Source organism: Nematolebias whitei, chromosome 21, assembly GCF_014905685.2.
Source record: "Nematolebias whitei isolate Nwh7 chromosome 21, NemWhi1, whole genome shotgun sequence".
NCBI classification, from domain to species: Eukaryota; Metazoa; Chordata; class Actinopteri; order Cyprinodontiformes; family Rivulidae; genus Nematolebias; species Nematolebias whitei.
The window spans coordinates 1,321,644-1,349,588 of NC_056518.1; the positions used below are offsets into that span (position 1 = coordinate 1,321,644).

Here is a 27,945-nt window from a genome sequence, read left to right on the forward strand (position 1 = left end):
TATATATATATATACACACACACACACTATTTACTACTTGTACTGCTATTCCTACTTCGCAGTTTTTCACTTATCGTGGGTCTTCAGGGTACAGATCCCCTGCAATACACGAGGGACTACTGTACAACAGAAAAAGACACGATACTGTCCCCTGTTTGAAAATCTTGTTTTACTGCAGTGAAGATTTTAAAATGTTTGTATAGAACACACAAGAAATTATTCAGTCGATCAAACAGTTCTAATTTCACTAGTAACGTAGAATATTTCCTGCCTGGCATTCTGTCTTTAAACATATTCTTTTTTTCCTCTTATCCCATTGCACTACTTCATACCTGCACCTGCGACGTACTGCTTCAGACACGCTCCTCATTGACTACCAGTTCACCTTCAGCCTGTCGCAGGAGGACGACCGCTACTACACTGCCATTAACTTTGTGGCCACTCCTGATGAGGTAAGCGTTTGCCAGAGGATAAATATGGCTGTTTGTTTTTTTGATTATAATACTTTCATTTGTCATTTTTTGGGTGTGGCATTTGCCCAGTGGTAGGAGGTTATCTTCTATTCTGAGGGTCAGCTGTTTGAACCTGTCCCCACTGCAGCATGCCAAAGTGTCTTTGAGCAAGACACCTACGTTCTCCACTTCTACTGATATGTTTACTGTTGTACACATAAGTATAAAAAAAGTGACATGATGTACATCTATTAAAATAATTTAGAAAACAATCATTCTCCCAGACTCCCTTTGCTGAAGCATGTTTGTGTTAAAGGATCCATTCATTTATGAACATGTCAGTAATTGATCAGTAATTATGTAAAATTAGGCTACATCATTTACTTTGGTTTTACATACTGCATGTGTTATGCCTTCATTTGATGAATCTTGTTCAAATATTTGATGCAAATTTAACTTTAGTCATCTATAAATGGACTGTACTTATATAGCGCCTTTCTATCTTGTCAAGATACTCAAAGCGCTTTACACTACAATCTGTGTCCTCATTCACCCATTCATACAGCTCTATACTAGATCTCTACAAAGCTAATTGAACAAATCATTCTAAAGAGACTAATCAGAGCTTTATCACATTCATACACTGACGGGACACACATCAGAGGCTATGAGGGGTTCAGTGTCTTGCCCAGGGACAATTAAGCATGTGGCTGCTTGTGGAATCGAACCCCCAACTCTCACATTAGAGGACGACTGCTCTAACCACTCAGCCACAGCCGCCCCAAATCTATGCAAATTGTTTTTTGTTTTTACTTCAGTATATGTGCAGCTAATATGCATATATATGTATATGTGCAATAATATGCATCCTCAGTCCTGTGTTACATTTCTAAGTGCACTAGTGACATCACCACCTTCAGGAATGTGAAAAGCTACCCGAACCAAAAGCCCTGGCTGAATGCAGAAGTACGCACCCTGCTGAAAGCCAGGGACACTGCCTTCAGGTCTGGCAACTCACAAGAGCTTAGGAGGACAATGTTAGAACTGGATACTGGTATTAAAAGGGTCAAAGCAACATATGCACAGAAGATACAGGGACACTTCTTGTAACAAACCCACAGAACATGTGGCAGGGCATTAAGTGCATAACAGATTATAAATGCAGAGGTGCACAATGCCCTAGAGACCCATCACTGCTTGATGCTTTCAACAGATTCTTTGCACGCTTTGAGGACCCGAACAGACCACCCATTACCAGACTCACCGTATCACAAGAAAAAGAGTTCCTCAGCATGACCTCAGCAGAAGTAAGGAGTACTTTCAGGAGGATCAATCCTCACAAGGCAACTGGCCCGGAAAATATCCCGGCAAAAGGACTGAAAGACTGTGCTGATCAGCTCTGCGAGGAGCTGGCCGACATATTTAACTCCTCCCTCACTCGGGCAACAGTTCCCACCTGCCTCAAGACCGCCACCATTATCCCAGTTCCAAAGAGCTCTACAGTGACTGGCCTGAATGACTATTGGCTGGTAGCCCTTGCCCCAAAAGTCGCTAAATGCTTTGAAAAACTTGTCATGACCCAAATCAAAGCTAACACCACCATCAACATGGACCCTCACCAGTATGCATACCAAGAGAATCAAGCAACAGAGGATGCCATCTCCTCTGTGGTCCACACTGCTCTCACCCACCTGGAGCAGAAGGACTCCTATGTCCGTATTCTCTTTGTGGCCTTCACATCTGCCTTCAACACCATGATCCCCCAGACCCTGATGGACAAACTAATCACACTAGGACTAAGTTCCTCTCTATGCAGGTGGGTCCTAGACTTCTTAACCAACAGACCATAATCTGTGAAGATCCACAGATCTGCTGGTGCAGAAAGAACAACCTTCACATCAATGTGAAAAAGACGAAGGAGATGGTTGTGGACTTCAGAAGGAGCAAACACACCTACACCCCCCTGAATATAGGAGGATCTGCAGTGGAAGTGGTCTCCAGCTACAAGTACTTGGGTGTACACCTGAACAACAACCTCAGCTGGAACAACAACACCACCAGCCTGATCAAGAAAGCTCATCAGAGACTCTACTTCCTCAGACGGCTGAGACGAGCTGGTCTGGAAGCTCAGTCCTCACCTCCTTCTACAGGTGTGCAGTGGAGAGCATCCTGTGCTCCAGCATCAATGTGTGGCATGGAGGCTGCACAGCTGCAGAAAGAAAAGCTTTGCAGAGAGTGGTGAAGGCTGCACAGAAGATGTTGGAGTCAGTCTCCCCACCATCACAGACATCTACACCTCCAGATGCAGGAAGAGGACCACCTGCATCATGGAGGACCACACTCACCCAGCACACACACTTTTTGCCCCACTCCCCTCAGGAAGGAGGTTGAGGAGCATTAAGTGTAGAACCACTAGACTGAGGAACAGCTTCTACCCTGAAGCTGTTAGACTCATGAATCTCTAACCAAAATAATCACTGTGAAAAAAAAATCACTGTAATGCCACTTGGTTGTTATGTGCTGCTAACTATCCATGCTGCTGATCTCATGCTGCTGATTATTTTGTGTTGCTGTCTTCTTTCGTCCTCATCTGCTCACACAGACTCATGTTTGTGCTTCTGTTGTTTTTGCGCATTGTTTTAGCACTATTAGAGCTTAGTGTATTCTTAGTTTAGTGAATGTAGTATATTCTTGGAGTAAGCTGTTGGGGGAAGAATCAGTTTTGTTGTGTGTTTCCTTGACTGATGAAGCCTTCTGGATCGAAGGCGAAACCTTTCAGCACAAAAAAAGAAACTGTCCAGATGACCTGACTGAAAAATGTTGGATTGTATACCTGGATTATTGAGCATGGACTTTGTTAGTATATTCTTAGTTCATGACTTGGATCTTAGTAATGTTTTTCTTTACAATTTGTTTTTGTTGGATGTATCTGGGACTCTGCGTACATAGTTTCGTCCCACCTCATGTATCACGTGTGGTGTGTATGACAAATAAATCTCTCTGACTCTTGAGTTAAGCTGAACACAATCAAATCTCTGCTCAGCTTTTTGATCGTTTTCTCTCAACGATTTCTACATTTGAAAAAACAAAAACTTTATTTTCTCATCAAATTCTGCTTCCTTAACTGTTTTTAAGAAAAAGTTAGTATTAGTTCTTGTGGTACCTAATAATTCTGTGTTTTTCTGTGTTTCCAATCAAAGCCAAACCGGGATCTGGACATGTTCATAAACGCCTCTAAAAACTTCAACCTGAACATCACGTGGGCCACCAGTTTCACAGGTATGTTCCAACCGTCTTCTCAAGACAAACTACTGTAGGTTTCTACAAACTATTTCCATGGAGCCTTGATGCTCCAAAATCTCCCTCTCCATCCGTTTCAAGCATCAAAAACTCCTCAGGACCACAATGTTCAAGTTTAAACTGTTTATAAAACAGTGAAAACACAAACGACACATGTTTAAAAGAGAGAGGCAGCGAGAGAAGAAACATCTGTGGCTCCATGCCGCCACTGGTCAAATCCCCCTCTCTCCTGCTTTACTTTATCAACAAATCAAAAATGTCTCCTCATCAAATATTTTTCCAAAATAATTATTACCATAATTTATGGATTATTAAGTGCACCCAAATATAAGCCGCGCCCACTAAACGAACAAATAAATAATTGTACACATATAGGCAGCACTTGTCTATAAGCCGCAGGTGTCCATGTTGTAACATGAGGTCCTACAGCCTGAGGGGAACCGAGAGGTCAGCCAAGTCTGGGTGGACGGATCGGACGGCATCGCCGCCTTCTTCTCCATCCTAATTATCGCCGTGACTTCTGATTTAATTGAAGCCAGAATATCTGACTTGAGAGCCGACTCGACTGTCTCTCCGGAGCCCGACAAGGGCAGGGCCGACACGCCTACTGCTCAAGCATCACCGCAGACCGAGGCTGCAGCTGTGTCTCTAAGGGTGCATTCACACCAGCCCTGTTTAGTCCACTTTAATTGAACTCTAGCTCGTTTTCCTAGAAAGTCCGGTTCGTTTGGGGAGGTGTGAACGCGCCATCGGACTCTGTCACGGAGCAAAAAGGCGAACTCTGGCCCAGGCTAAAACCTAGGTCTCGGTCCGGTAGAAGAGAACTCCAGTGCGGTTCGAGTACAGTGTGAATGTAAACAGACCGAGCACCGCTCCACAAGCAGGAAGTGGAGTACAGCGCAGGGTAAACAAACACACATTTCTCTGACCTTATATGGAGCCGTCAGCTGACTTGTGTGAAAAACAATATTCTCCATGGTCTTCTGCCTCATCTTCTGCTCATGCTGAGTCCATTTTTGAAAAATGACAAAATATAACTCCTAAAACTGCTAAAACTTGATGCCACTCCATTTTTGTTTTTATTTCCAGAAGAAGAAGAAGTTTCTTCAGAGGTTTTTGTGTCGTTTCTTTCAGTAGTTCTTGGTGCAGCGCCCCCACAGGCAAGTGGGGGAACAGGTTGGTTCGACTGCACAGTGCAGTGTGAATGCAAACGTACCAGCTCAAATGTAACAAAAGGTCATGAATATTGGTCCCGAACCAAACCAAGTCTACTGGACTATCAGGTGTGAATGCACCCTAAGTCGCGCGGGCAAAGACCCTGCCGTTTTAGATTTTTTTTAAATTCAGAGGCCATATTACAGCTCCTTTGAAACCAGCCACTACCCACAAATTACATAAGACATAAGACCTGTGTACACCTACAAATAAAGTAAAATTAAAAACATAACATAAACATATGTACACCCATACAATAGAAAACAATAAAAAAGCTTAGAGAACGTTACAGATGGAGTATTCAATTATAATACAGATGTAATGTGACCAAAGCAGACATTATGAGGTAGCATTATGAGTGTTCAGGAGTCCAACAGCAGAGGGGAAGAAACTGTTCTTATGGCGGGAGGTTCTGGTCCGAATGGACCGAAGCCTCCTGCCTGAGGGGAGTGGTTCAAACAGTCCGTGTGCAGGGTGAGCAGGGTCAGCTGTGATCCGACCTGCTCGCCTCTCAGTCCTGGAGACGTACAGGTCGTGGAGGGATGGAAGGCTGCAGCCGATCACCTTCTCAGCTGAGCGCACAACGCGCTGCAGTCTGAGTCTGTCCCTGGCAGTGGCCCCGGCGTACCACACCGTGATGGAGGAGCTGAGGATGGACTCCATGATGGCCGTGTAGAACTGCACCATCAGCTTGGCCTTCTTCAGCTGTTGCAGGTAGTACAGTCTCTGCTGGGCCTTCTTGATGAGGGAGCTGATGGTCAGCTCCCACTTGAGGTCCTGGGTGATGGTGGTGCCGAGGAACAGATAAGAGTTTGCAGTGGTGATGGGGGTATCATTACAGGTGAGGAGGGGCAGAGGGGCTGTGGCTTTCCTGAAATCCACAATCATCTCCACTGTCTTCTGGGCATTGAGTTCCAGGTTGTTGCTGCTGCACCAGGTCACCAGCCGGTCCACGTCCCTCCTGTATGCAGACTTCTCACCGTCCGAGATGAGCCCGATGAGGGTGGTGTCATCTGCAAACTTAATAAGTTTCACAGAGTCATGGCTGGAGGTGCAGCAGTTGGTGTACAGGGAGAAAAGCAGGGGGGATAGCACACAGCCCTGTGGAGATCCTGTGCTTACAGTCCGAGTGTCCGAGACAGCTCTCGCCAGCCGCACGCACTGACTCCGGTCTGTCAGGAAGTCTGTGATCCACCTGCAGGTGGAGTCAGGTACATGGAGCAGGGAGAGCTTGTCTTGGAGCAGAGCAGGGAGGATGGTGCTAAATGCAGAGCTGAAGTCCACGAACAGGATACTGGCGTAGGTTCCTGGGGAGTCCAGGTGCTGCAGGATGAAGTGAAGAGCCAGGTTTATTGTGTCATCTACAGACCTGTTGGCCCTGTAGGCAAACTGCAGGGGGTCCAGGAGGGGGCTGGTGATGGACTTGAGGTGAGATGAAACCAAGCGTTTAAGGTTTTCATGACTACAGACGTGAGAGCTACAGGTCTGTAGTCATTTGGTCCTATGACACGTGACTTCTTGGGGACAGGGACGATGATGGAGGACTTGAAACAGGCTGGGACGTGGCATGACTCCAGAGAAGAGTTGAAGATCCCTGTGAAGACCGAAGCCAACTCTCCAGCACAATGTCTCAGCGTGGAGGGTGACACAAGGTCTGGGCCTGCAGCCTTATGTGTATTCAGCCTTTTAAAAAGCCTCCTTACTTCATCCTCTTGTACAGAGATAGCAGGGGGTTGTCGGGGGCAGTCCCAAGTGGTTAAACCAGTTGGGCTGGGGTTGGTGTGGAGGATGGAGGAATGTGAGTCCATGACTTCAAAGCGTGAATAGAAGTCGTTCAGATCGTTTGCCAGTTTGAGATTGTCTGTAGAATGATGTGCTCTGGGCTTGTAGTTAGTTATCTCTTTCAGCCCCCTCCAGACAGAGGCAGAGTCGTTTGCAGAGAACTGTTGTTGCAGCCGTGCGTTGTACCTGGATTTAGCCTTCGACGCCTCCCTGCTAAATCCATACTTCGCACGTCTATAGTTGTCTCTGTCCCCCTCTCTGAAAGCAGCCTCCTTCTGCTGACGAAGCTGTCTTAGTTTGGATGTGAACCAAGGTTTATCATTATTGAAAATGACTCTGGAGCGTGATGGGATGATGCTGTCCTCACAGAAATGTATATATGACGTCACAGTGTTTGTGTATTTGTCTAGACTGTCTGTAGAAGCCCTGAACAGGTCCCAGTCTGTGGTGTCCAAACACGTGCATAGCTCCTCCACAGCTTCACTGGTCCACTTTTTGGATGTCCTCACCACAGGTTTTGAGAGCTTCAGTCTCTGTCTGTATGCAGGTATGAGGTGAATCATCTCATGATCTGAAAGACTCAGGGCAGCACGAGGCACAGCACGATAAGCACCGCTCACTGTGGTGTAACAGTGATCCAGCGTGTTTCCTTCTCTTGTCGGGCATTTAATAAACTGTTTATATTTAGGTAGTTCATGCCTGAGGTTTGCTTTGTTAAAATCTCCAAGGATGATAACAAGGGAGTCCGGAAAAGTCCACTCTACACTCGTAATCTGGTCCGCAAGTGCGCGCTCAGCCTCGTGCACGTCCGCGCACGGTGGGATGTAAACAGCAGCCAGAATAAATGAAGTAAACTCACGTGGAGAGTAGAACGGTTTGCAGTTTATGAAGAGATATTCCAGAGAAGGAGAGCAGTGCTGGGAGATCACTGTCACGTCGGAGCACCAGGCGTTGTTGATAAAGAAACAGACTCCTCCGCCTTTCTTCTTTCCTCCGGAAAGTTCCCGCTGTCTGTCAGTGCGGAGGAGCTGGAAACCCTCGAGATGGAGTGCGGAGTCCGGGGTCTGCTCCTTGAGCCATGTCTCCGTGAAGCACAGCACACAGGAGGAGGAAAAATCGCTGTTCCTTCTCATCAGCAGCGCTATCTCGTCCATTTTATTGTAGAGGGAACGGACAAGCAATGAGTTGCTTCTCATTTCTTTAACAACCATGTGGAAAGACTCATGGCGTGGTCATGGAAAAGATGTCGGTCTGTTTGAGAAGGGTCAAATCATTGGCATCAAGTAGAGAAAACATCTAAGGAGATTGCAGAAACTACTAAAATTGGGTTAAGAACTGTCCAGATCTTTTTAAAAACTGGCAGGATAGTTGGGACCCATCGTCTTCGAGGAAGAAATGTGGCCGGAAAAAATCCTGAACAATCATGATCCTCGATCACTTAAACTTTTGGTGAAATCAAATGGAAGAAAAGCAACAGTAGCACTCAGGGCTGTGTTTAATAGGGAAAGTAAGAGCATTTCCACATGCACAATGTGAAGGAACTCCAAGGATTGGGACTGAACAGCTGTAGCCTGAAGAAAACCACTAATCACTGAGGCTAACTGGAAAAAAAAAGGCTTCAGTTTGTTTGGGAGCATAAAGATTAGACTCTGGAGCAATGGAAGAAGGTCATGTGGTCTGATGAGTCCAGATTTACCGTTCCAGAGTGATGGGTTCATCAGGGTAAGAAGAGAGGCAGGTGAAGTGATGCCTCCATCACGCCTAGTGCCTAGTCATCAGCGCAAGATCTTGGTGAAAAATTAATGCAACACTGCATGGAAATAGATCTTGTGACATTGCAGAAGCTTAATGAAACAGTGACACAGTGAATGCATGCTGTAATCAAAGCTAAAGGCAGTCCAACCAAATATTAGTGAGTATTTTTGTTTTTGGTTGCAACTGGTTTTTTGGCCATGCAGTGTATTTGTTTGCTAAAGAATATAGCTGTGGTGTGTCTCCTAATGTAATTCTAACCAAAAAAACTCCTAATGATGTATTTTGGTAGTGCCCGTTTCAAGAGGTTGTAGTTACGGTTACTATATTTACCTGCAGAGTTCTATTTTACATAAGATTATTCATTCAGCCTTTATTTCTACTGGTTAGTCTCACTGAGCCTCAAGGTCTCATTTACAAGAGAGACCTGTAACGTTTATTACGTTACAATAACGTAATGTAATTATTACAAGGCTTTGGATGTGCTGTTTGCTCATGATTGAAATTATACTGAGAGGTAACTACTGTGATAAATTAATTCAGTAAATGATCAAATATAAAACATAGATTGAATTAAATGTCTACATTTGGGGCGACTGTGGCTGAGTGGTTAGAGCAGTCGTCCTCCAATGCAAGAGTTGGGGGTTCGATTCCACCAGCCGTCACATGCCGAAGTGTCCCTGGGCAAGACACTGAACGCCTCATTGCCTCTGATATGTGTCCAATCAGTGTGTGAATATGATAAAGCTCTGATTATTCTTTGTATAGCTCTAATAGAGAGCTGTATGAATGGGTGAATGAAGCACATATTGTTGTAAAGAGCTTTGAGTATCTTGATGAGATAGAAAGGAGCTGAATAAGTACAGTTAAGTCTTTACCATTTATCATTTGTTTGGTGTTTCTCCCTCCAAATCTTTCTCTTCAACCTGTTGTTTCCCCTGTTCTATTCTTGGGTATTTTTGTTCTGTCTTTTTATTGTGTCTGTTAATTTTTGTGTTCAGCAGGCACGCAGACTGGAGAGGAAATTCCCATTGTTTCCCGGAGCAACATCAAGGAGTTCAAAGACAGCTTCTCAAACGAAAACTTTGATTTTCGCAACAGCCCAAACATAACCTTCTTTGTGTACGTCAGCAATTTCACGTGGCCCATTAAGATCCAAGTAAGTTTCTTGTGTCAGACCGAATGAGTCTGTTTATGTCTTTAAGTGATTCTGATAATTGTTAATCATGATAAACATCTCCAGCTTCTACCACTCTAAGCTCCACTGCTGCTACTTTAATATATAAAAATGATTATCAAGTGAAAACCAAACCAAAACAGTGACTCGCTGACAAATTTAGGGATGCTTTCTATAATCTTTCCAATTTAATGTCAGCAGCTCTGACAGATCACTTGGTAATATGAAACTTTAGCTGTTTGACCCAAATTTGATTTTAGCTGGTTTCTCATGAACTGTTGGAGTGCAGTTGCTGCATTGTGTTCACAAGGGAGGTTCTTTCAGTTTCCTCCTGTGAGACACGACTCTCGCAGCCTTGTTGTTTATAGTTGAAGCGTACTTGAAATACTTTAACTGAAAATTACTCAGAAAAATGTAAAAAGAGCAAAGTAAATTTAAAAGAAAGATGCTAAAAGGAGCACAAAAAAGCTGAAATTAGCAGAAAAGTAGTTGAACACAGCAGAAAAAGCTAAAATGAGTAGAAAGCAGCTAAAATTAGCAGACTTTTTTTTTTTTTTTTTTAAAGTTAGCCCAAACAAGCTGAAAAAGCAAAACTAAAACAACATCTGAACAGAACTGCTTTGGTAATAAACATAGTGTGTACTGTTCAGGGGCGTGTTGGAAATTGATTTTAGCATCTGCCACTCCAAATTTTACCTCATTATGTCTAAAAATGAAAGAGTTATGGCTTTTTTTTGTTAGCTTTGGTGGCCATCTTGAATTTTTGATTAGCATTCACTATGTGATGGGAATTGCTTTCAGCTAGTACCACATCAAATTTTTGCTCGTGTCCAAAAATGTGAGTTAAATGAATTATATCTTATATATGTAGATTTAAATGAGTTATACACAGCCTAGTAAAAAAAAATCTCCACCAAAATAAAAGGTCACACACTAATATTTTGTTGGAGCGCCTTTAGCTTTGATTACAGCATGCATTCACTGTGACATTGTTTCAACAAGCTTCTGCAATGTCACATGATCTATTTCATCCAGTGTTGCATTATTTTTTCTCCAAGATCTTGCAATGATGATGTCAGTTTCTGACCACAGAGCAAAGCTTTCTCCAACACATCACAAAGCTTCTCAATGGGTCTGGACTCTGGTGGCCAGTCCATGTGTGAACATGATGTCTCATTATCCTGATGCATGCTGAAATGATGTCTCATGCTCCCAGAACCACTCTTTCACAATTGGAGCCCGATGAATCCTGACACTGTCATCTTGGAATATGCCCGTGCCATCAGGGAAGAAAAAAAAATCCATTGATGGAATAACCTGGTCATTCAGTAGATTCAGTTAGTCAGCGGACCTCATTCTTTCAGCACATACTGTTGCTGAACCTAGACCTGACCAACTGCAGCAACCCCAGATCATAGCACTGCCCCCACAGGCTTGTACAGTAGACCACATTTCTTCCTCAAAGGAGATGGGTCCCCACTATCATTCCAGTTTTTAATAATGTGTTGGACAGTTCTTAACCCAACTTTAGTAGTTTCTACAATCTCCTTAGATGTTTTCTCTGCTTGATGCCAATGATTTGACCCTTCTCAAACAGACCGACATCTTTTCCACGACCACGCCATGAGGCTTTCCACACGGTTGTTGAAGAAATGAGAAGCAACTCATTGCACCAGTTGGGGTTAAATAACTTGTTACCAGCTGAAACATAATCTCCCATGCAGTAATTATCCAATAGGAGGCTCGTACCTATTTGCTTAGTTAAATCCAGGTGGTGACTTTATTTTGGCCAGGCAGTGTACCTTTTTTGTATTTTTTCATTCAACCTTTATTTCTTCAGGTTAATCCCATTGAGCCTTGGGGACTCATTTACAAGAGAGACCTGATATTATCTTTAGTGACTATCTTAAATGTTTGTTTGCCTTAAGTATGTGTTTGGAATTGCTTTCACCTACTACCACACCCAGCATCAACTTAATAGACTAATATAAAAATAAAAAACGAGGGGAAAGAGGTACAAAAAGCAGAACTGAAAGAAAAGCATTAGTTTATGATGTGATAAATATGGCATCAAAATGCTTCTTTCAGTGGATTGATTTTTCCACTATCAACTGTTAAAGGCTATTAAAGTAGATAGGAGTTTACAGGAGTTTTTAGAACTAATCTGACAAAATTGAAACATCTTTCAAAAGATATTTAGGATTTTGACTGACACAGTTGTGTTAGTCAAGTCAAAGCACATTTAAAAACAGCAGCTGTTACCAAAGTGCTTAACAATAAAATCAATGGAAGTGTCCTGTCTAATGCTGGGGGGCAGATTGTTCCAGAGTTTAGAGCTCACAACTGGAAAAGCCCAATCTCCTCTGAGCTTCAACCAAATGCAGCTGGTCAGATGATCTCAGCGCCCGAGAAGGAACATATAGTTGAAGTAGGTCAGAGAGGTATGAGGGTGCAAGGCCATTTAGACACTTACAGGTCAACAGGTGAATTTTAAAATTTATTCTGACACCCACAGGGAGCCACTGAATCGAGGACAGAACTGGTGAAATGTGATCCAACCTACGAGTTCCTGTTAATAGCCAAGCTGCAGCATTTTGGATGAGCTGAAGACGTGAAAGGGAGACCTGACTGACCCCAACACAGAGCATGTTACAGTAGTCTTGTCAGGTTGTAATGAAGGCATGGAGTATTTTTTCATGGTCAGGTCTGGTCAACACTGACTTAAGCTTATCTATCTGCCTTAACTTTTCTGCTTTATCTGTTTATTAAACTTAAAGTCAGAGGGCAAAACCATCCTGAGATTTCTAACACACTGCTTAAGATATGGCTCAAGAGAATCAAGGTTAACAGGAATAGAGACAGCAGGAGAGCTACAACGCAATGACTTCAGTTTTCTGATCGTTGAAACTTAAAAAATTTGAAGCCTTGCCTTGATGTCATCAAGACATTTCAACAGAGGGGAGAAAGAACTATTGGGTTATAAGGGCAGATGTTTATTGACACCAAATATATAAATGCACAGATAAAACTTTCTAAGGGTAATACAATCCCAGGGAGTGAGAGGATGCCTGAGGAGTGAAGATGTGTCAAAACTTTTAAGAACAAGTGAAGCGTGGAGAGATTCAGGATAAGTTAAGATTTGGGCAAGAAGTTGTTCAATGTTAGGACCCAGTGCAAATCAGTGAGCAGGATGGTTTAATCCTTAGAAAGTGCATTGCAGTTGTAACTTTTGTTTTGAAAGTATTGATGAAGTATAGAGACGGTCAGAAGAAGTGAGACTATCTTTTTAGATCTACAAACCGGATTCCAAAAAAGTTGGGACACTAAACAAATTGTGAATAAAAACTGAATGCAATGATGTGGAGATGGCAAATGTCAATATTTTATTCGTAATATAACATAGATGACAGATCAAAAGTTTAATCTGAGTAAATGTAACATTTTAAAGGAAAAATATGTTGATTCAAAATTTCACAGTGTCAACAAATCCCAAAAAAGTTGGGACAAGTAGCAGTAAGTGGTTGGAAAAAGGAAATTGAGCATATAACGAACAGCTGGAAGACCAATCAACACTAATTATGTCAATTGACAACATGAATGGGTATAAAAAGAGCTTCTCAGAGTGTCAGTGTCTCTCAGAAGCCAAGATGGTAAGAGGATCACCAATTCCACCATTGTTGCGCAGAAAGATAGTACAACAATACCAGAATGGTGTTACCCAGCGTAAAATAACAAAGACTTTTAAGTTATCATCATCAACTGTGCATAACATCATCAAAAGATTCAGAGAATCTGGAACAATCACTGTGCGTAAGGGTCAAGGCCGTAAAACTCTACTGGATGCTCGTGATCTCGGGGCCCTTAAACGTCACTGCACCTCAAACAGGAATGCCACTGTCAAGGAAATAACAGAATGGGCTCAGGAATACTTCCAGAAAGCATTGTCAGTGAACACAATCCACCGTGCCATCTGCCGTTGCCAGCTGAAACTCTACAGTGCAAAGAGGAAGCCATTTCTAAGCAAGCTCCACAAGCTCAGACGTTTGCACTGGGCCAGGGGTCATTTAAAATGGAGTGTGGCAAAATGGAAGACTGTTCTGTGGTCAGATGAGTCACGATTTGAAGTTCTTTATGGAACACTGGGACGCCATGTCATCCGGACCAGAGAGGACAAGGATAGCAAGGATAGAAGTTGCTATCAACACTCCATTCTGAAGCCTGCATCACTGATGGTATGGGGTTGCATGAGCGCTTGTGGCATGGGCAGCTTGCATGTCTGGAAAGGCACCATTAATGCAGAGAACTATGTTCAGGTTCTAGAACAACATATGCTCCCATCTAGACGTCATCTCTTTCAGGGAAGACCCTGCATTTTTCAACACGATAATGCCAGACCACATTCTGCAGCAATCACAACATCATGGCTACGTAGGAGAAGGATCCGGGTACTGAAATGGCCAGCCTGCAGTCCAGATCTTTCACCTATAGAGAACATTTGGCGCATCATAAAGAGGAAGGTGCGACAAAGAAGGCCCAAGACGATTGAACAGTTAGAGGCCTGTATTAGACATGAATGGGAGAGCATTCCTATTTCTAAACTGGAGAAACTGGTCTCCTCTGTCCCCAGACGTCTGTTGAGTGTTGGAAGAAGAAGGGGGGATGCCACACAGTGGGAAAAATGGACTTGTCCCAACTTTTTTGGGATTTGTTGACGCCATGAAATTTGGAAACAACAGATTTTTCCCTTAAAATGATACATTCTCTCAGTTTAAACTTTTGATCTGTGATTTGTGTTCTATTCTGAATAAAATATTAGATGTTGGCACCTCCACATCATTGCATTCACTTTTTATTCACAATTTGTTTAGTGTCCCAACTTTTTTGGAATCCGGTTTGTAGGAAACACACTGGGTGTCAAAGGTGTTATGGCACTATGTGAGGAAGTCTATCACACAAATGCTGTTTGGAAATTGTCAATATTTTCATCTTGATGAGATACTATCTTTAATTTAGTTCATCTTTACAGCTATAGGATGAAACCACAGGGTAAAAGTGGCTGTGCCAGCCAGAGCAGCTCTGCCAGTGTTCTGACTCGTTGCTCCACGCAGGCTCCTTCTCCCTGGCCCATCCTCCTTTGGGTGGACAAAATAAATGTGTATAAATCCTGCCTCCATCTTCCATGTCCTGCCATGTGAAGAAATGTGCTTTTCTCAGCTTCTCAAAGCCAGCTGCTGCCAGCCTGTCTCAGGAGGTCTCTTGGACAGTTGTGCATCACAACAGCAAGCTAAGGGAGCTTTTCTCCTTTTCATCCCTGTCTGAGCTGCCTTTTCTTCTCTTGCTGGGTGGGATCATGTAGAATTCACCCCACTTCTGGAAACTCGAGAGCACAACCTACCTTGCTGTGTAGTTTTTTTCTTCCTTGCACTTAAGAAGTTTTCTCTTCATCAGCAAGGTAACACTTTATGCTTCTTATTTACTTCTCCTTGTATCAAATCATGTTTCACAGTTTCTTCTCACTAACAGGCCATCTTTTTTTTTGCCTTTCGTAATTTGCTTTAGCATGGCACTGGATTCTGTGTGCGTGTATAAACCGAAGGCAGAGGGTCCTGAGGTGTTGGCAGGCACAGTTTGCAGTGTTGGAAAAGAACTTTAGTGCTACAATTTGAAAACGAGCAAAGTTGAATATTAATTTAAAACACATGCTGCATTTAGAGGAGTGTGTGTAAGTTTAGCACTCTCTCCAGAGCTCTGACTTCTCCTTGCTTACTCTGTCCTTACACAAAATATTTGCTTTTACGTGGTCGGAAATTGTCAGAACATTTAGCACAGCACTTATTTTTGAAGACTGAATCTCTAGTCTGCTGCACACATCACTAGTATATGTTAGGCGATAGTTTAGTGCCAGCATTATCAATATAGAATGCTTTTCCAGCTAATGTCTAAAATGCACACGATTTGATTGAGGGGGGAAAAAAGTTTTGTAATGATTATATTAAATTCAGTATTGACTTAATCAGTGTTGAGACTACACAATGATCAAAGCAAAATGACTTGTGACCAATTAGTTGTCAACTATAATTTCTCAAGACCTCCACTTTTTCTTTTTTGTTGAAGAATAGTAATGAAGATGTAATGTTTGTATTTGAACACAAATCCCAGAGTAATCTCATTAAAGACCTGTGATGTTCTGTTTGCTGTCTTAGTGAACATGTCATGAAATGGTAGAGATTAGAGCTGCCTGCTGTGGAGGAGCAGCAGCTGTAGCCATCAGCTGGCTGCTTGGCAGAGCTGTGAGGAACCATGTAGGTTTTATCTAGGCCACACTTGGCCACCTGGTGATTCTTAGTGATCACTTAAAATATAAGTAGCAAAAAATAATTTACAACTGTGACAGAGCAAATTCAAACCATATTTAGAGTTAAAAATCAAGCATCTTCTAAAAGTCAGACAGCTTCATAAGAACTTATGTAGAAAATTATTGTCACTTTGTATTCACTTTTAGGCTTTGTTTACATGAGAACGAGCTCTGGAAACTATATTTTTCAGTGTTTGTTGTGGTGCATCAATGCCCCGCACAAAAAAAAAAAACATGTTTACATTAATCTGCTGAAGTTTACTTTAAATCTGCATTGTGTAAACAGGGACCTTGTCACCGAGACTAATGGTTAACACTTTCATTTAGCCCAACATTTTTCAGTCAGTTCATCTGGACAATTTCTTTTTTTTTTTTGCTGAAACGTTTCACCTTCCATCCAGAAGGCTTCATCAGTCAAGGAAACACACAACACAAAACTGATTCTTTCTCCAACAACTTACTCCAAAGTGGAACAAACCAGTTATGTTGGTGCTAAGATGGTGTCTTTGGCACGCGCCCTCCTCTGGAGCCGACCCTCTTCCTTCTCAACAGTCATTGTCAAACTTTCATTTAGCATATGCAAGGCTGATTAGCCTTCCTCTGATTATCCATCCATCCATTATCTTCTGATTGTTCCGAAGTCGGGTCTCGGGGGCAGCAGCTTGAGCAGGGAGTTTTAGACATCTCTTTCCACAGCCTCTTCCAGTTGTTCTGGGAGGACTCCAAGGCGTTCCCCAGCCAACCGAGAGGCATAGTCTCTCCAGCGTGTCCTGGGTCTTCCCCGAGGTCTCCGCACAGTCAGACATGCCTGAAACACCTCCCTATGGATGCGCCCAAGGATCATCCTTACCAGATGCCTGAACCACCTCAACTGGCTCCTCTTGATGTGGAGGAGCAGCGGTTCTACTCCAAGTTATGCCTGGATAACTGATCTTCTCACCCTATCTCTAAGGGAGAGTTCAGCTACCCTGCAGAGGAATCTCGTTTCAACCACCTGTATCTACAATATGGTACTTTCAGTCACTACCCAGAGTTTGTGGTCATAGGAACATAGACAGTCCGGTAAACAGAGAGCTTTGCCTTACAGCTCAGCAATCTCTTCACCACAATATACTGAAACAAAGTCTGCAATATTTCAGATGCTGCACCAATTCGATGTTCAATCTCACATTCCATTCTTTCCTCACTCGTGAACAAAACTCCAAGATACTTGAACTCCTCCACTTGAGGCAGAACTTGACCCGAAGAGAACAATTCACCCTTTTCTGGCTGAGGACCATGGCCTCAGATTTGGAGGTGCTTCTTCTCATCCCAGCTACTTCTCTCTTGGCTACGAACTGCTCCAGTGAGAGCTAAAGATCACGGCTTCGACCGGCTGGGTTTGGTAGGAATAGATACACAATGGCAGGTCAAGAATCACATGTTAAGATAGAAATAGTATCAAATGAAAACTATTCAATTTTAACAATTCATTTAAGGAAATGAGGTCAGTTTGTCCTCTAGTAGTCTAAGTCTATAGCAGCATAACAATCAAACCCTAACTATAGGATTTATGAAAAAGGAAAGTCTTAATCCCAGTCTTCAAACTGGACAATGTGTCAGCCTCACGGACAGAAACTGGAAGTTGGTTCCACAAGAGAGGAGCCTGAGAACTGGAAGATCTGCACTGTTCATCACGTGCATGAACTTACGCCTAGACAATTATTAGCAGGTTATATTTCAGATAATGCACATAAATTCTACTACAGCCACATTCCCTGTCTCGCTTATTTCTCATAAAAATGAGCTTAGCGCTCACATTGAGGACTTGTTTACCATCAATAATCAATAATAACACTAGTGATTCAGATGGCACTGACTACTCAAGCAAATTACCTTGCCATCTGACCACAGGCCCCTGTAGTTCATGCTCAGGTTTTTTTGTTGTTGTTGTTTAAAGTCACTGAAGTAACTAAAATAGTTTTTGCTCAGTGACTAATCTAAGATAAGACACTGTGTTTAGCATGTTTTCTCATTATTATATTTTTATTTTTTGAAGCATACAGTGTAGTATTGAAATCCCAACTTTGCTGATCAGTAATAAGCAGGAGTGGTGAGTGTCCAAGAAAAAATGTGTGGGAGAAATGAAGCATTTAATACAACCTGCAGTACCACTGTGCTACCAAATAGAGGCAGTGTTGTGCCATTACAGGTACACATTTATTGTTTAGCATTTTTGGTGGCGGGGTGAAGAGAGAGGTGGGGAGGTAGAACACCACTGTCAGTGTTACTCTGGCAACCTCAATTAAGACAGGATGTAGCTGTATATTGACACTTGTGAAAATTACAGAAAGGATATTTCTTTCTTCTTGTGCAGGAATTTGTATATATCTATTCTGTAGGCTACAAGCAGCTGAGAAGACGCGCTGCTGTACTGTCCAGTTCTAAAGGACAGATGAACAGAGGCTGGGTGTGTTTCACTAGCTGGGATGAAGTTGTACTTAAAAAAAAAAGAGATTAAATAGAACAATCAAAAGAGTTGAGTCATTGAGTCACTGCAAAATGTTGACAAAAAAGTTCAATCTGGTCCTCTGGACATTCAAAAAAACAAAAAACAAAGCAAAAAAATATATAGAAACGTTTCATCTCTCATCCTGAGGACTTCCTCAGTCTGAGGTGCTGTTTTCAGCTCAGTCTCTTAAATAGCACCTTCTCAGAGTGGATCAACCAGTTTGCTGCTGACAACCAAAACCAGCTGATCACATGCTCAAGAAGGACCATCAGCCTAACAATGGATCATTAGCACCTGATGGCTGTTTACTGTTCACAGAGGGCTGAGTGATACTAGCAATCACAGCAGCTGCAGTTTCTAGATCTTTTGCTTTGTTTTGTTTTTTGTTTTTTTGAATGTCCAGAGGACCAGATTGAACTTTTTTGGATTTTTCTACCTGGATTATTGAGCAGCATCAGGACACATTTACATTGTTACATTACATTTATTGTTACATTTACATTTTTTATGAAAGGTATAAACAACTGTGGGTCATTCCATACCTCTGCCAAATTTAATTTGTAATTTAATTTAATATCTTCTGGGGGGGTTCCCCCACACTGTTTAAGTTTGATGATTTTTGGATATTTTAACACAGAATGTTCAATGTATTGTAATGATTTTACACTAATTGTCTAATTGACTAAGTTGTCTAAACATTGCAACATTGTTCAAACAAACTCTTAACTTCTGCATACTTTATGCTTCTTACAGTTCATACATCTAAACTTAAACACTTTAGTCTTTTGTCCCAGAATGCACACATCCAAACTTTTGATGAATGTGTCTAAGCTCAGAATTTTTTCTTTAAAACTAGAAGTGATGAATCTTCATACTCTAAATGATAATTTTGGTTTACAAAATAAACCTAATTACCATAATCTAAACCATAATCTTAATAGAATTACCCACCCCCACCCCTCTAAGTGTTGCTATCCATCTTTGTAAACAGACTGTCAGACTTTTTTTCTGCTTCTATTTGGAACACAGAAAATAAAAGCCTGATCATAGTTTAAACATTTGTGTAATTGTTTATAAAGTAATTGTGATGTAATTGTTTTTATATACTGAAAACGTCAAATTAGCCCAAAAATAGACTCAAAAGTCTGAAAATGTGTGAAATTCTTAAATTGTAAAAGTAGGAACCCTATATAAAGTAAGCATAGTCCTAAAGTTTGTCAGGTTGCGTAATGTTAATGTAATGTTAATTTTGAAATGTCTTAACTCTAACCAACTGTCTCTCCATTTTTCACAGATTGCCTTCTCACAGCACAGTAACTTCATGGACCTGGTGCAGTTTTTTGTCACGTTCTTCAGGTGAGCAATGCAGGAACCACCTATCTCAGAAGGGACAATCTCCCTGACTAACTGTTGGAGGGCAGTTTTGTGCGTACAATCGGCCCTCTGTCTTCAAACCCAGGTGTGAACCATCTGTGCTCTTTTGTGACGGATTAGACCCATTTAATTTGTGAATCTGTGGTTAGCACGCACCCTTCTTTAGTCTCCAAGTTGCAGATCTTTTCCAATCTCAGGAGTCGAGTTGCAGAAATTCTTAACTTTTCTTAAAAAGGGGGTTGTAGAATAAAATGTGACTTGCAACACATCTTTTTGTTAACCTCGTATAGTGAAAGAAACACATTCTGACAAAACATTTTTGTGAGAGATGATTTTTCTTTTCTTTACCCTGAGTTGGTATTTGTTCAGATAAATTCTGGCAATGGCAGCACGGTGGCTCAGTTGTTGGAGCTGCTGCCTCTCAGTGAGCAGGTCGCCCTGGTTCAAATCCCGGCCAGGGGCCTTTCTGGGTGGAGTTGGTATGTTCTCTTCGTGCTGTGTGGGTTTTCTCCAGGTACTCCAGTTTTTTCCCCACTAACCAAAAACATGCATGTTAGACTGACAGGTAACTCGAAATTGTCTCTATGTGCAAGTGAGAGAGTGAATGGTTGTTTGTGTCATTTGTCTCTGTGTCCCTGTGATGGACTGGAGACCTGTCCAGAATGTCCCCCAACTCTCACACAGTAACTTCTGGATATGGGCACCAGTGAGCCCCTGTAACCTGAAAAGGAAGAAGCGGGTAAAGATGGATGATGAAAGATGGATGGATGGATGGATGGATGGATGGATGATGAATTCTGGCAATCAGAAGATTTACTTAAGTGCTGATTTCTAAGCAAGTTTGCTCTATGTCCAAGTTAAAGTTGTCAAAATAAGTCAAACAGACAGAAGTATTTAGTTATTGCACAACAAAAGTTCCCTGAACCAGCTAATTTAACAGCAGAAAGCTACTTGTTGACCAGAGCCGGCCGAGATGGGTAGAGGTCGGGCAGCGCAGCGGACTTAGGATCAGAAAGTCGCGGTTCAGCTTCCAGTCATTCCCACATGTCGTGGTGTCTCTGAGCAAGACACCTAATCCCCAGTTGCTCCCCAGGTGCTTACATAGCAGCCCACTGCTCCAGCTGGGTGTACCCCAGGTGTGATGGGTTAAATGCAGAGAACTCATGTCTCCATTTTATGGGAGCATACAATGGAGACAATCTCAGACTTCCTTTCCGTAATTCAACATTTATTTTTCTTCAATCTCCTTTTTGATCATTTTCTATTTTTTTCTTTAACTGTGCTTTCTTCAGTTTCATAACTCATGCCACAAAGAAGGTGTTTAATAGTATTTCATTGCCTATTTCCAAACAGCAAATTGGTGTTGTTGACTGCCACCAGTAGGTATGGAGTGCAGGTTAGAATGATGGAGAGCCATTATCATGGAGAGTAAATTTTTGACCTCTCCGCTGCAGATAATCATACCAAATCACAGAAAGTTGGGTTTTGCTGGATGTGAAGCACTTCCTTATATGCCTATGAGTAGAGTGAAGGTTTAAGAAACCATTGCAGTTAACATCTGTATGTGTGTTTGGTGTGTTGAGCCTTGTTGATGGCTTACCAAATGTTTACATCACTGTTACGAGAAGGCACTGAAGCTCATTGGTGTAAAGGTGCTGCTTTGCTGTCAGTACAAACTAAATCAAAAACATGGTTGCATTTCCAGCTGATTTGAAAAGTTGGTCCACTTACATCAAAAAGAACAGTTTCTAATTATATATTAGTTTTATTTTATTGGGGAGAGACAGAATACTGCAGAAAACAAACAAACAATGCTGTTGTGGGCGAAATGCTCCATTCCCAAGCTGAACATGATTGCCCCTTTTCAGCCTGAAGCTTCAGCCCCTTCCATAGATTTTTCACTTGATTAAGATCTTGAAACTCTTTAGACCACTCCATGATTCCAATGTGTTTCTTCTTTGGCCACTCTCTTGTCTCCAGTCCATCACAGGGACACGTGGAGACAAACAAGACAAAAACAACCATTCACTCACTCACATCTAGGGACAATTTAGAGTTACCAGTCAGCATGTTTTTGGTCTGTGGGAAGAAAGCGGAGTACCCGTAGAAAACCCCACGCATGCACGGAGAGAACATGTAAACTTCACTCAGAAAGGCCCCCAGCTGGGATTTGAACCGGAGCAACCTGCTCACTGAGAGGCATTAGTTCTACCAACTGCACCACCGCGCTGCCCTCAAGGCCTAAATCCTTTCTTTAGATATGTAAGGTGGTTATTTACAATGTTTGGAACACAAACAGGTTCATTCCAAAATGAACTGATGGCAGTTACTGAAGGGAAAGGGGCTGAATGGGATGGAACTGAAATGTGACAAATTACTTACCGCTATACTGTGGGACATGAGTGACTGGCACGGATACTGGTAATTATTTAAATGATTGAAATAGAAATGTTTCTGCTATGGCTGTTGTCTCCCTTCCACACAAAATGCTTCTTGGAAACTTTGGTGTTTGTTCACCCCCTCTGGTGAAGGAGCAGTCCATGCATGTTATCTGGATCTGATTGATCATTTCCAGTTAGGGATGGAGGTCCAGCTCCAGGTTTAGGTACCTCAGGGTGCCTGAACCAAAGACATCGGCAGTGAGTGGTGGTTTGGCTCTTGGGGTGCTGTTTACCACTACTAGCTGGGAAATTTGAGGTACCTAGATGGTTTAAAGAAAACGGACGGAGGCCTTGGATGGTTGTTACTGTTCTTTGGGAAAAACTCACAATCCAAAATTATGCTGGGGTTTGGGTGATTGTGGAAAAGTGCAATCAGATTACTCAAAAGCTTTACAAAATGTGTTAAAAAAGAAGGAAAAAGCTTTTTACAAAAAGAGGTATTTTAGTTTTCCTTCATCTCACAAGTTATTTGACTGTTAGTTTAATGAAAGTGTTTCTTTCACTGAGCTGTGAACAGTTGAATCTTATAGATGTAAGTGAGATCTTGGATATCTCGTATCTTGAGAGCTTCTACCCTGAGGCTGTTAGACTCATGAATCTCTAACCAGCATAATCACTGTGAACAATCACATCATGCTGCTGATCTCATGCTGCTGATCTTTCATGTTGCTGTGTTCGTTCGTGCTCATCTGCTCACACAGACTCGTGTTCATGCTGCTGTTTGGTGTGTTGTTTTTATACTATTAGTCCTTGGTGTATTTTATTAACATTTTTCTTAGTTCACATCTTAGATCTTATTACTGTTTTTCTTTTACATTTTAATACTTTTGTTGGATGTAACGGGGACCCTGTGTACATCATTTTGTTTTACCACATATACCACATGTGGTGTGTATGACAAATGAAGAACCTTGAATCAGGAATGTCCGAAATAGATTGATAATGTGTAATTGGTGTGCCATTAGGGCACATAACCAGTCTGTGGGAACTGAGTTGTAGAGGATCAAAAACCTCATTCCTCAATGATGTGCAAATAAAGTTCAAGGTTCAAGGAGACTTTGTTGTTGTATTTCATCAACTTCCTGCAGGATTAATACAGTTTTATCTTATCCCTTGTCTTCACATGTGGTACATGAGGTGGAACAAATTTGTGTACTCATGGTCCAGGACACCCAAAAATGGAAATATATATATATATATATATATATATATATATATATATATATACACACACACAAACCGGATTCCCAAAAAGTTGGGACACTAAACAAATTGTGAATAAAAACTGAATGCAATGATGTGGAGATGGCAAATGTCAAAATTTTATTCGTAATATAACATAGATGACAGATCAAAAGTTTAATCTGAGTAAATGTAACATTTTAAAGGAAAAATATGTTGATTCTAAATTTCACAGTGTCAACAAATCCAAAAAAGTTGGGATGCTTCCCCAATAACAAACCCTGGATCACCACTGACCTGAAGGAACTGCTAAACCAGAAAGAAGAGCCTTCAGGGAGAGAGACGGGGAATTATTGAGGAGCACACAGAAGCAACTAAAAGTCAAGATCAGAAACAGAAATATATATATATATATATATATATATATATTTGTGCCAGTGTAGCTCAAGTGTTCCCAAGTGTTTCTGGCAGTTAGTTTGCAGCAGCTTCTACAGAGCTTTTTGTTCTGCTTCAGCAGGAAACCGTTCTGATGGGGTGGAAAGACCAAAACAAATGCAGCTGCACTCATATGAAGCTCAAAGCACGTCAGGAGTTTTGCCTTATCGCTCCAGATGACGGCTTTAAAGTTGCACGTCGTTGCTTTTCAACACCACAGAAACATTTGTTGAAGCAGCTTTAACACTTTTTTCTTTAGCTCTAAATGCAAATGCAGGATTTTTAGGAATTTAAGAAATTTAAAATATCGTATCAGTCTGGGGTTTTACAGGTACTATCAGTGTTGTCATTTTATTGTATTGATTCTATGGCTTTTTTACTCTAACGTTTGAATTTGCTGCGTTTTCGTATCGCAGTATTTCATCTTTATGAGTCCCTCAGCAGTATACTGTAGTTTTAACATGGGGTCAACCAGTCCGTGCAATGCAAGGTGTAAGCGTTTTCACTCTTGTTCATCACTTCACAGTGAGTCACCTTAAGGTGTTCACTAGAATATGAAACAAGTTCTTCCAGGATGGTTTAGCAGCCTCGTGCTTTGTAACAACGGACACGGCAGTTTTATCACGTGCTCTAACAAATGTGAATGCCTCGAGCTCCACTGTCTGAGCTCTTCTTCAGGAACCGCTGTAATGTAATATTGATTTCCCCTCCCAAAAAATAAGTCATACAAAATGTGTATTTAAACATAGATGGCTGCATGTGTGTTTGTTTTATAGAGCCTGTTTGTGTGTGTTATATGCTCCTAAAACAACTGACCGCATTTTCCTGCTGTGCTGATTTTATTGGTCCAGCAGGAATGCAAAGGTGGAGACTGTCGATGGAGCAGATTACGGGGTTTCTTTAATATCACCCACCTCCAAAAAGCCAAGGTGGAGCGATAGTGTCATAGTGTGTGCATGTCTGTCACTTTGTTACCAAAATATCTCATGAACCACTGGACAGATGTTAATGACACTTTCAGAAAGCAATCACTGGTGGTACGTCTAGCTTTTGGAGCCAGCCCATTTAAAGATGGCTACCAGAGCCAACTCACCACCTTAAGAGCTCTAAATTACTATAACTCAGTCAGTTTTGCAGGTATTGAGCTAAAATGTGTCAGTTGTTGCTGAGAGTCATCCACAACAGTCTCCAAGTGCTTCTTCTCTTTGCACAAAATCTTTGCTTAAAACTTCAGCGTTAAGTGTTGGAGTCCACCTTGTTTGTCTGTTGGCCAAACGTCTAACGAACCACTGGATGGATTTTAATGACACGTTCAGAAAGTAATCAGTAGTTGTACTTAGATACTTAGAATAGATGACTGGAACTGTCATTAACTACTGGAGGCAAGTTGTCCTTCATTATACTATGTTCAACAACAAGTTGTTCAGTTGAATTGCATTTTTTGCTGTCTTTGTTCAGGTTTAACATGTCCAAGTTGGGACAAGAATCGCAAAGCTGTGAACTAAAGTAATTCCCTAAAACTATACCCCTTTCCCTTTTCCTGGACTGACAAGTGAAAATTACAACAAGAGGCTTTTAACCTGCCCACAACCTTCACCTTCTTGGACACTTGTAACGATTCCCTCTCCCTATTTCTTGACATGTCCCCCTGCAGTCGGTCCCGTATGATGCTGCCTAGTTGTGTTTAAACATGCACGTCAGCATTTCCAGCACACATTTTGGCTGCTGTCTGTTCAAAGCAGATTAGTACGGAAATCTATCAATGAAACAACAGTTTGTTTCTGTTGATTTTCCCTTCTTTCTTTCTTTATTGCTTGTTTCTCCTTCACGCACTCTTCCGTCTCACTCCTCCTCACCCTCTGCATCCCCTCCCCTCTGTCTTGTTCTCTCAATTTCCACTTCTCTTTATCACTGTCATCGCTGTCCCATCTGACTTTCTCTGCCTTTCCGTTTATCTCTTCTATTTCTCCCCTCACTTGTATCTTTACTCACAGCCCAGCATTTCCTGACTCGTTCTTAATCCCACAGCACTGTCTTGTTTTCCTGACGTGCTTGCTGCCTGCTGCTGATTTCACTCTGATGAATAGACCTTACAGTTTACAGGCTTCACCTGTTATTCTGTGTGTTGTACAGTGCCTTGTAAAAGTATTCATCCCCTTGAACTTTTCAACCTTTTGCCACATTTCAGGCTTCAAACATAAAGATATAAAATTTTAATTTTTTTGAAGAATCAACAACAAGTGGGACACAATCGTGAAGTGGAATGAAATTTATTGGATGTGTCAAACTTCTTTAACAAATAAACTAAAAAGTGGGGCGTGCAATATTATTGGGCCCCCTTACTTTCAGAGCAGCAAACTCGGTCCAGAAGTTCAGTGAGGATCTATGAATGATCCAATGTTGTCCCAAATGACTGATGATGATCAATAGAATCCACCTGTGTGTAATCAAGTCTCCGTATAAATGCACCTGCTCTGTGATAGTCTCAGGGTTCTGTTCAAAGAGCAGAGAGCATCATGAAGACCAAGGAACACACCAGGCAGGTCCGAGATACTGTTGTGGAGGTTTAAAGCTGGATTTGGATACAAAAAGATTTTCCAAGCTTTAAGCATCCCAAGGAGCTCTGTGCAAGCAATCATATTGAAATGGAAGGAGTATGAGACCACTGCAGATCTACCAAGACCCGGCCGTCCCTCTAAACTTTCATCTGGAACAAGGAGAAGACTGATCAGAGATGCAGCCAAGAGGCCCATGATCACTCTGGATGAACTGCAGAGATCTACAGCTGAGGTGGGAGAGTCTGTCCATAGGACAACAATCAGTCGTACACTGCACAAATCTGGCCTTTATGGAAGAGTGGCAAGAAGAAAGCCATTTCTCAAAGAGATCCATAAAAAGTGTTGTTTAAAGTTTGTCACCTGGGAGACACCAAACATGTGGAAGAAGGTGCTCTGGTCACATGAAACCAAAATCAAAATGTTTGGACACAATGCAACACAGCTCATCACCCTGAACACACCATCCCCACTGTCAAACATGGTGGTGGCAGCATCATGGTTTGGGCCTGCTTTTCATCAGCAGGGACAGGGAAGATGGTCAGAATTGATGGAAGATGGATGGAGCCAAATACAGGACCATTCTGGAAGAAAACCTGTTTGAGTCTGCAAGAGACCTGAGACTGGGACGGAGATTTATCTTCCAACAAGACAATGATCCAAAACATAAAGACACATCTACAATGGAATGGTTCACAAATAAACGTATCCAGGTGTTGGAATGAACAAGTCAAAGTCCAGACCTGAATCCTATCCAGAATCTGTGGAAAGAGCTGAAGACTGCTGTTCACAAACGCTCTCCATCCAACCTCACTGAGCTCCAGCTGTTCTGCAGGAAGAATGGGCAGAACTTCAGTGTCTCCATGTTCAAAACTGATGGAGACAAACCCCAAGAGACTTGCAGCTGGAACTGCAGCAAGAGGCGGAGCTACAAAGTATTAACGCAAGGGGGCCCAATAATACTGCACGCCTCACTTTTCAGTTTTTTATTTGTTAAAAAAGTTTGACACATCCAATAAATTTCATTCCACTTCACGATTGTGTCTCACTTGTTGTTGATTCTTCACAAAAAATTTAATTTTATATCTTTATGTTTGAAGCCTGAAATGTGGCAAAAGGTTGAAAAGTTCAAGGAGGCCGAATACTTTCGCGAGGCACTGTAGAGTACATGAGGGATGCTGACTAGGCCTGTCACGATAACAAATTTTGCTGGGTGATTAATTGTCTCATGAAATATTGCGATAGAAGATAATATTGTTTGAAATTTGACAATAATTAGTAATTGTCAAATTTAAGAAGAAATGTTCAGTAATTTTGTGTTTACTATCTTGTTTGACCACTGGATGGCAGTATAAGACTGTTTGAACCAAAGGATGGATATTGAAGTGTTTCCCTTTAGAGAAATGGGAGGGAGGCCCCTTGACATGACATGGG

At 41.9% G+C, this 27,945-nt stretch overlaps 1 protein-coding gene across 1 annotated transcript in view; it reads left to right on the forward strand.

The window, feature by feature from the left end:
* Positions 1-27,945, forward strand: part of atrn (attractin) — a 280,476-nt gene that overhangs the window by 122,928 nt on the left and 129,603 nt on the right. The window contains exons 24-27 of the mRNA XM_037695258.1: positions 358-452; positions 3,653-3,731; positions 9,503-9,660; positions 19,819-19,880. Of these exons, the coding sequence (XP_037551186.1) occupies positions 358-452; positions 3,653-3,731; positions 9,503-9,660; positions 19,819-19,880 (394 nt within the window). The remainder of the gene's footprint in view (positions 1-357; positions 453-3,652; positions 3,732-9,502; positions 9,661-19,818; positions 19,881-27,945) is intronic.